Source organism: Oncorhynchus mykiss, chromosome 10 (genome assembly GCF_013265735.2).
Source record: "Oncorhynchus mykiss isolate Arlee chromosome 10, USDA_OmykA_1.1, whole genome shotgun sequence".
NCBI classification, from domain to species: Eukaryota; Metazoa; Chordata; class Actinopteri; order Salmoniformes; family Salmonidae; genus Oncorhynchus; species Oncorhynchus mykiss.
In genome coordinates this window covers 73,262,268-73,272,267 of record NC_048574.1, presented here as the reverse complement: position 1 = coordinate 73,272,267, position 10,000 = coordinate 73,262,268, and the positions used below count along the sequence as shown (strand labels likewise).

Sequence of the window (10,000 nt, the reverse complement as noted above, 5' to 3'; positions counted from 1 at the left end):
GTCCATGTGTGGGGGGTGGGTCTGTGTGTGAGTGTGTGCGTGCGTGAGGGGTGGGGGGGGGGGGGTGGGGGAGGGGGGGTGCGCGTCTGTGTCACTCTCTCTTTCTCTCCTCTCCCTTTTTCCATCAACATCACTCCTGTACAGACCTTATCTCATGTCCAGCAGGTTGAACAAGAGGGCAACTCGGCTGGCAGCCTGTGTGGGAATGATCAGCTAGCAGCTGCTGAAGCTGTCTGCTTCCTTAAGCCACTCAGTAAACCGTGCCCATTTCCCAACGTAGATTAGTGTTAAACACTTCCTAGTACCCATCTGTATATATCACATTATGAAGATGTGATGTACTTCAGGCAGTGGTGCATTGATGTGTACAGAAAAATAATAGGAATTTGAATATGAAGTCTTGAATCGAATGTTATAACGCATTCTACAATACCACCTGTGTTTTGTGTTCAACTTGCGCAAAACTGACCTGTGTGGTTGAATATCATTTCAAAAACATCCAAACGTAATCTGAAACACGTGACAGGTGTAGAGGGAGAGGCTAAACGGACACTGCTGACCTGTTACAAACCAAAGCAGGTCAGGAGTGTCCGTACAGCCTTTTCCAGGTATAGGCCTCATTTCTTTACCAGGAAGTAGTCCCTCACTTACCAGGAAAGATGACATCACGTCCTGTTGACACACTTCAAATGTAATGTGACACATCTGGAAATTGTTAAAAGGTGGAATGGGGTATAGGGAGAGGGGAGAAGGTGTAAGGGCGAGGGAGGCAGGGGACGGGGGGCTTGTCTCTGAGAAGTGGGGTGCAGTGAAAAGAGAGAGGACGTTTTTAAGGGCATGTGCGCGCAGGGCTTAGAGTGTGGAGAATGAATTCCATTATAAGTGCAGGGCTGATAGGTCTGTCACACTCACACTGCAGTCACAGACCAGAGAAAAGATAAAACCAAGGCCCTCTGTACATGCACACGCATACAAACACACGCATACAAACACACACATACAAACCATACAAACACACACATACAAACACACACATACAAACACACGCATACAAACACACACATACAAACCATACAAACACACACATACAAACCATACAAACACACACATACAAACACACACATACAAACACACACATACAAACACACACATACAAACACACACATACAAACCATACAAACACACACATACAAACACACACATACAAACACACACATACAAACACACACATACAAACACACGCATACAAACACACGCATACAAACACACACATACAAACCATACAAACACACACATACAAACACACACATACAAACACACGCATACAAACACACACATACAAACCATACAAACACACACATACAAACCATACAAACACACGCATACAAACACACGCATACAAACACACGCATACAAACACACACATACAAACACACACATACAAACCATACAAACACACACATACAAACCATACAAACACACACATACAAACACACACATACAAACACACACATACAAACACACGCAAACAAACACCCACATACAAACCATACAAACACACAAATACAAACACACACATACAAACCATACAAACACACACATACAAACACACACATACAAACACACACATACAAACACACGCATACAAACACACACACACACATACAAACACACACATACAAACACACACATACAAACACACACATACAAACACACACATACAAACACACGCATACAAAAACACACACACACATACAAACACACGCATACAAAAACAAACACACACATACAAACACACGCAAACAAACACCCACATACAAACCATACAAACACACAAATACAAACACACACATACAAACCATACAAACACACACATACAAACACACACATACAAACACACACATACAAACACACACATACAAACACACGCATACAAACACACACACACACATACAAACACACACATACAAACACACACATACAAACACATGCATACAAACACACACATACAAACACACGCACACAGAAACACTACGTGACTCACTCTTCCTCTCTCTTTCCCTCCTTCCCACCCCTCTCTCCCTCTCTCCTCTTCTCCTTCTCACACACAGTGTCCTCCTCCCTCCATCCCTCTCCGTCCAGTTTACCTGACCAAAGCATAGCCATGCCACTGGCACCAATTAAACCATCTGGTGAGGTGAGAGAGAATGGATCTGCTTGGCTTGAGCCTGTCTAATCCCTGGGTCTGCTGAGACTATGGGTGGTCAGAGTCATTGGGCCCAGTCCGCAGCTGGAGATAGTTTTTTGGGGGGAGGGGAGGGTGGTGGTAGGGGTGGTGGTCTGGTGGTCTGGCATGGCGGACTCGATTTACGTCATGCAAGACTAGAGCCACATGCCAAAGCGCTGCATTGTATAGTGTTGTTTGGCCCCTGTGTCATACACACCGTGCAGAACGTACACACACGTGCACATGTAGACATGCACAGACACAAATACACACACTCTCACACTCTCACATCCACACACCTCTCTCTCTCGCTCTCCCTCCCTCCCTCTCTCTCCTTCCCCCCTTTCTTTCTTTCTTTCTTTCTTTGTCTCTCTCTCCTCCCTCCCTCCCTCCCTCCCTCCCTCCCTCCCTCCCTCCCTCCCTCCCTCCCTCCCTCTCCCTCTCCCTCTCCCTCTCTCTCTCTCTCTCTCTCTCTCTCTCTCTCTCTCTCTCTCTCTCTCCCTCCCTGCCTGCCTGCCTGCCTGCCTGCCTGCCTGCATGCCTGCCTGCCTGCCTGCCTGCCTGCCTGCCTGCCTGCCTGCCTGCCTGCCTGCCTGCCTGCCTCTCTCACTCCATCCCTCCCTCCCTCCCTCCACCTGTAAATTAGCTGTAGTAAATGAGGCAGTGGAGGCCTGTGTTTTAAAACACACCACACAAGAAGAGATTCTACCATTGTCCCGATGGCATAACAATGAGATTAACCTAAACTGTGCACACACCAGGAAGTAGACAAATGTGAGTAGATAAAAATAAACAATAATGAAGCCAATTGTTAAAGTGGCCATGACGAGGTTCACAGGAGTTATCTGGCAGGCTACACACACACACACACACAGAGATTACACACACACATTACACACACACATTACGCACACACATACACATTACACACACACATAGATTACACACACACAGATTACACACACAGATTACATACACACACAGATTACACACACACTCCTACACACAGAGGAATGCGATGAACAGATTGTTGTGACAGGGGGAGAAGAAGTTCAACTCCTCTGAGCTGAGCAGCTGAAGTAGACATATGAATGTACCTCTGATACCAAGCCAAGGTCCTGGCTGGTTGTTGTGTTTGTGGTGATGATTTAATGATTGAACTGCCGATGAGGGAAGCACAGGGCTGTAGGTTCTCCCTAAAGGGGATCCTACTTCTCCCTAAAGGGGATCCTACTTCTCCCTAAAGGGGATCCTACTTCTCCCTAAAGGAGTTCCTACTTCTCCCTAAAGGGGATCTACTTCTCCCTAAAGGGGATCCTACTTCTCCCTAAAGGGGATCCTACTTCTCCCTAAAGGGGGACAGCAGTAATGGTATCTCCCCAGTGTTGTTAGAAGGTTAATTAAAGGGCACTAAATTGTTGAGGGAATTCCTCTCTATTTCCACATGTGAAATGTGACCTGCGTGTGTGATAAAGCCCTCTGTTGTTTTCTCTGAATCCCCACTGGCCACACACACACATATACACACACACACACACACACACACGCACTTGCACACACGTGCACAGACACACACACTGTGGCCCAGCCAGCCCAGCCCAGCCAGCCCAGCCAGCCCATCCAGCCCACCCAGCCCAGCCCATCCAGCCCATCCAGCCCAGCCAGCCCAGCCAGCCCAGCCAGCGGTGAATGTGATTGAGGTTGTGTGGGATTTAGATAAGACTTAGAAGAGGTATGCATGGCTGGGTCTCAGACACTGGGTTGTGGAAGAGACTGAGGCTTGAGTCCCAAATGGCTCTACTGCTCTACTTTTGACCAGGGCCCAACTCTGGTCAAACTACTCAAATCTAGTGCACTATATAGAGGGTAGGGTGCCATTTGGGACACAACCCAGAGACAGACAGATTGGGACCAAGACAACCGTTTTATCCAGCCATCAACCCAGCTGATCAACACCGACAAACAGAGGATGAGACGAGGCTTTGTGTTGGCTATACATCCGTGGCTGTGTCTGAAATGGCATCCTATCTGGGGCACTACTTCTGACCAGGGCCCATAGGAGTGCACTATATAGGGAAGCAAATCCTATTTTGGACTAAGCCGTCTCCCACAGTATTTGATGTGTAGATACTGGAGTTTTCACTGTGACCTGACCAACTGGATAATGTTGTTCAGGAGTTGTAATCCTGCTTTATAAACAGGGAGGCAGATAGCCTAGCGGTTAGAGTGTAGAGGTAGCAGGTAGCCTAGCGGTTAGAGTGTAGAGGTGGCAGGTAGCCTAGCGGTTAGAGTGTAGAGGTAGCAGGTAGCCTAGCGGTTAGAGTGTAGAGGAGGCAGGTAGCCTAGCGGTTAGAGTGTAGAGGAGGCAGGTAGCCTAGCGGTTAGAGTGTAGAGGTGGCAGGTAGCCTAGCGGTTAGAGTGTAGAGGAGGCAGGTAGCCTAGCGGTTAGAGTGTAGAGGTAGCAGGTAGCCTAGCAGTTAGAGTGTAGAGGTAGCAGGTAGCCTAGCGGTTAGAGTGTAGAGGTAGCAGGTAGCCTAGCGGTTAGAGTGTAGAGGTGGCAGGTAGCCTAGCGGTTAGAGTGTAGAGGTAGCAGGTAGCCTAGCGGTTAGAGTGTAGAGGTAGCAGGTAGCCTAGCGGTTAGAGTGTAGAGGTAGCAGGTAGCCTAGCGGTTAGAGTATAGAGGTGGCAGGTAGCCTAGCGGTTAGAGTGTAGAGGTGGCAGGTAGCCTAGCGGTTAGAGTGTAGAGGTGGCAGGTAGCCTAGCGGTTAGAGTGTAGAGGTGGCAGGTAGCCTAGCGGTTAGAGTGTAGAGGTGGCAGGTAGCCTAGCGGTTAGAGTGTAGAGGTGGCAGGTAGCCTAGCGGTTAGAGTGTAGAGGTGGCAGGTAGCCTAGTGGTTAGAGTGTAGAGGAGGCAGGTAGCCTAGCAGTTAGAGTGTAGAGGTGGCAGGTAGCCTAGCGGTTAGAGTGTAGAAGTGGCAGGTAGCCTAGCGGTTAGAGTATAGAGGTGGCAGGTAGCCTAGCGGTTAGAGTGTAGAGGTGGCAGGTAGCCTAGCGGTTAGAGTGTAGAGGTGGCAGGTAGCCTAGCGGTTAGAGTGTAGAGGTGGCAGATAGCCTAGCGGTTAGAGTGTAGAGGAGGCAGGTAGCCTAGCGGTTAGAGCGTAGAGGTGGCAGGTAGCCTAGCGGTTAGAGCGTTGGGCCAGTAACCGAAAGGTGGCTGATTTGAATACCAGAGCCAACAAGGTGAAAAATCTGCCGATGTGCCATTGAGCAAGGCACTTAACCCTAATTGCTGCAGGTGTGCCGTACTACCATGGATGATGGTGTAAAACAACACATTTCACTGCACCTATCTGGTGTATGTGACAATAATAAATACATGAATGAATATGGCCTTACTGACACACTAGAACATGACTATAAAGCAGTGCTGTAGTCGAAGACTCGGGTTCCACCAGTAGTGACTTTTGTATAATTCAACATACCAGTCATTAAAACAGCAAATGTTAGAAAGCTGTATTATCTAGTTAAATATGCAACAATGTCATCAAATTCAGCTTCAAAAACGGTTGGACTGCAGCTTTTAGCACTACCGAAGGACTTGTGACTTGACTCGAGTACAAACGACTCGGACTCAAACATTCGGGACTTAGGACTTGACTCGTGACTCGAGTGTAACGACTCAGACTCAAACACTAGGGACTTAGGACTTGACTCATGATTCGAGTGTAATCAAATCAAATGTTATTGGTCACATGCACATGGTTAGCAGATGTTAATGCGAAATGCTTGTGCTTCTAGATCCGACTATGCAGTAATATCTAACAGTAATCTGACAAATTCACAACAACTACCTTATACACACAAATACACAGAAATGTAAAGAGAGGAATAGAATATGTACATATAAATACATGGATGAGCGATGGCCGAACGGCATAGGCAAGGTGCAGTAGATGGTATAGAATACAGTATATACATATGAGATGAGTAATGTAGGATATGTAAACATTATATAAAGTGGCATTGTTTAAAGTGACTAGTGGTACCTTTATTAAGTCAATTTATTTAAGTGGCCAGAGATTTGAGTCAGTATGTTGGCAGCAGCCTCTCTATGTTAGTGATGGCTGTTTAACAGTCTGATGGCCTTGAGATAGAAGCTGTTTTTCAGTCTCTCGGTCCCAGCTTTGATGCACCTGTACTGACCTCGCCTTCTGGATGATTGCAGGGTGAACAGTCAGTGGCTCGGGTGGTTGATGTCCTTGATGATGTGGTTGATGTCCTTGGCCTTCCTGTGACATCAGGTGCTGTAGTTGTCCTGGAGGGCAGGTAGTTTACCCCCTCTGATGCGTTGTGCAGACCACACTACCCTCTAGAGAGCCTTGCGGTTGAGGGCGGTGCAATTGCCGTACCAGGTGGTGATACAGCCTGAAAGAAAGCTCTCGATTGTGCAGTGTTTTAGATGATAAGCCAAATTTGATAAGCCAAACTCTTGAGGTTGAAGAGGCGCTGATGCGCCTTCTTCACCACGCTGTCTGTGTGGGTGGACCATTTCTGTGTATAAACGACTCTGACTCAAATACTAGGGACTTAGGACTCGACTTGGAATCAAGTTTAGTTACTTGATTACATCACTGCTACACCACTGCTAAATGAGTTAAATGTTCACCTAAGAACACACATACACACTCTTACACAAACATATGCATAGTGTGAAGCTTTGGCCCCAGATCTATTCCAGGGACCCGTCTTGGATTAAAACAGGCTCAGAGATCAAAGGTCAGTCGGGACCTGAGGTCAGATGTCAGAGAACAAGGGAGACCCCTGCATTCCACACACACACACACACACACACACACACACACACACACACACACACACACACACACAACCCTCTCTCGCTCTCCCCTTCTCTAAGGAAAACAGCCCGAAAATTCTTTATCTGTTGCTGTGGCCTTGGATTGAGGCGTTTGCACATCAGAAAACGACATGTTTGCCCCGTGCCTTCCGCATGGCGTACAGTAACTCTGTGTAGGCCTAGAAGAACACACATTTACTGGATCAAAGGTCTGACTTAAAAGTGAAAAGTAAAGTTATGTATGTTGTATTTCTGATGTATGTTTTCAACGGAATGGCTGATCATTTGTTTGAATCACATTCTGTAGCCAGCTGCACTCTGGAACAGGCAAGCACACACACACACACACACACACACACACACACACACACAGAGAGAGAGATACACACACACTGAAGAATGAACGGTGGTACTGAATCATATTAGACAGCTGTAAAACATGGTAAAACATATTTGAGAATTTGCTTGAATTAAATTCCATTCCTATGAGAGAGCACTTAAAGTGTCAGAGATTTACACCCTTTATGGAAGGGGGATTTACCTGCAGTAGGAATCAGGCCTGTTGGCCTCATGTGTCCTACTTGACATGCCTGCAGTAGGAATCAGGCCTGTTGGACTCATGTGTCCTACTTGACATACCTGCAGTAGGAATCAGGCCTGTTGTCCTCATTTGTCCTACTTGACATGCCTGCAGTAGGAATCAGGCCTGTTGGCCTCATGTGTCCTACTTGACATACCTGCAGTAGGAATCAGGCCTGTTGGCCTCATGTGTCCTACTTGACATACCTGCAGTAGGAATCAGGCCTGTTGTCCGCATGTGCCCTACTTGACATACCTGCATTAGGAATCAGGCCTGTTGTCCTCATGAGTGCTACTTGACATACCTGCAGTAGGAATCAGGCCTGTTGTCCTCATTCGTCCTACTTGACATACCTGCAGTAGGAATCAGGATTGTTGTCCTCGTGTTTCCTACTTGACATACCTGCAGTAGGAATCAAGCCTGTTGGCCTCATGTGTCCTACTTGACATACCTGCAGTAGGAATCAGGCCTGTTGGCCTCATGTTTCCTACTTGACATACCTGCAGTAGGAATCAGGCCTGTTGGCCTCATGTGTCCTACTTGACATACCTGCAGTAGGAATCAGACCTGTTGGCCTCATGTTTCCTACTTGACATACCTGCAGTAGGAATCAGGACTGTTGGCCTCATTTGTCCTACTTGACATACCTGCAGTAGGAATCAGACCTGTTGGCCTCATGTGTCCTACTTGACATATCTGCAGTAGGAATCAGGTCTATTGACAACGTTTCTAGAAATCCATTGTGGAGAATTCCCAGGAATCAGGAGTGAATAAGCAGGACATTTTGCAGATCTAGTAAAGCCGTATGGTATGACAGTAGGTCCATAGATGCTTCTAACAAATGTAACCAGTACAGATGCAGGATCTTAATTTGAGCCAGTTTGCTACAGCAGGAAAACAATCCTGTAGCAACAGGAAATGTGAATTACTATGTGGATTATAATTAATGGACATTTTTACAGAGGGTTGATTACATTATCGGAAGGGAAAATAAAGTTTGAATTTTCAAAGGGGAAATTACAAACTTCAGAAGCCTTTTTAAACCTCAAATACACTTTCAATTGTACATTTCCTGCATTACAGGAAAGTTGTCCTGCAATATGGTGATCAAATTAAGATCCCACACCTGTATCTAAAGTGTTACCAATGTTTCAGTACCAATGTTGCAGTTTTAAGTCTTAAAACCAATCCTGACTCCTCCTCTGTGTTGGTCTCTTCTACAGAGCCTGTCTGCCATGCCCAAGACAACCCAAAGAAACGGTGAGTCATCATGCTTTTCAGTTTTCTCATATAACGTTGGTTTCCTACGTGTGTGTGTGTGTGTGTGTGTGTGTGTGTGTGTGTGTGTGTGTGTGTGTGTGTGTAGCGGAGCTGATTTTGTGTCACACTCTCGTGATGAGGTAGCCCTGTCTGACACTTGTGAGCTCAAATGACACTCTCACACCTTCAGGGAGTCCTTTGGGTCTAATGGTTACGTCACACATCGGGTTGACCGGGTTCGATTCCCACCGGTTACATGTACATATTATTTTCCCTTCAGCAGTTTAACAGATTGGTATGATTTCGATGAAGACATGTCTGTGGTGAATAACGTGGAACTGAAATTATTGTGTGTGTGTGTGTGTGTGTGTGTGTGTGTGTGTGTGTGTGTGTGTGTGTGTGTGTGTGTGTGTGTGTGTGTGTGTGTGTGTGTGTGTGTGTGTGTGTGTGTGTGTGTGTGTGTGTGTGTGTGTGTGTGTGTGTGTGTGTGTGTGTGTGTGTGTGTGTGTGTGCGTATGCGTGTGCGTGTGCGTATGCGTGTGCGTCCGCCAATGAGACCAGACAGGCAATAATGCATGGGGTCTGGGAGCCATACACAAGGTCAGAGGATGACATTTATTCATCTAATATCTTTCTCCTGGGTTCAGCTCAGAGCTAGGGGAGGGAGGAAGGCGCAAGGCAGGAGAGATAGAAGGAGAGACAGAGACAGCAGGAGTGGAGGGGGAGGCTCTGGCATATCCCAGGATGTCAAAGAGAGACACATGATGTGTATTCAGATAACATGTATCAGACCCATATGTTGACCAACCCATCACCCTAACCCCAACCCATCAACCTAACCCCAACCCATCAATCTAACCCCAAACCATCACCCTAACCCCAAACCATCACCCTAACCGCAACCCTTCACCCTAACCCCAAACCATCACCCTAACCCCAACCCATCTCCCTGACCCCAACCCATCACCCTAACCCCAAACCATCAACCTAACCCCAACCCATCACCCTAACCCCAAACCATCATCCTAACCCCAAATATCACCCTAACCCCAAACCATCACCCTAACCCATCACCCTAAC

At 46.9% G+C, this 10,000-nt stretch overlaps 1 protein-coding gene across 1 annotated transcript in view; it reads left to right on the top strand.

Annotated features, from left to right (window-relative positions):
• Positions 1–10,000, top strand: part of LOC110534743 (rho GTPase-activating protein 7) — a 154,759-nt gene that overhangs the window by 37,604 nt on the left and 107,155 nt on the right. Inside the window, exon 5 of the mRNA XM_036933929.1 lies at positions 8,884–8,920. Within this exon, the coding sequence (XP_036789824.1) occupies positions 8,884–8,920 (37 nt within the window). The remainder of the gene's footprint in view (positions 1–8,883; positions 8,921–10,000) is intronic.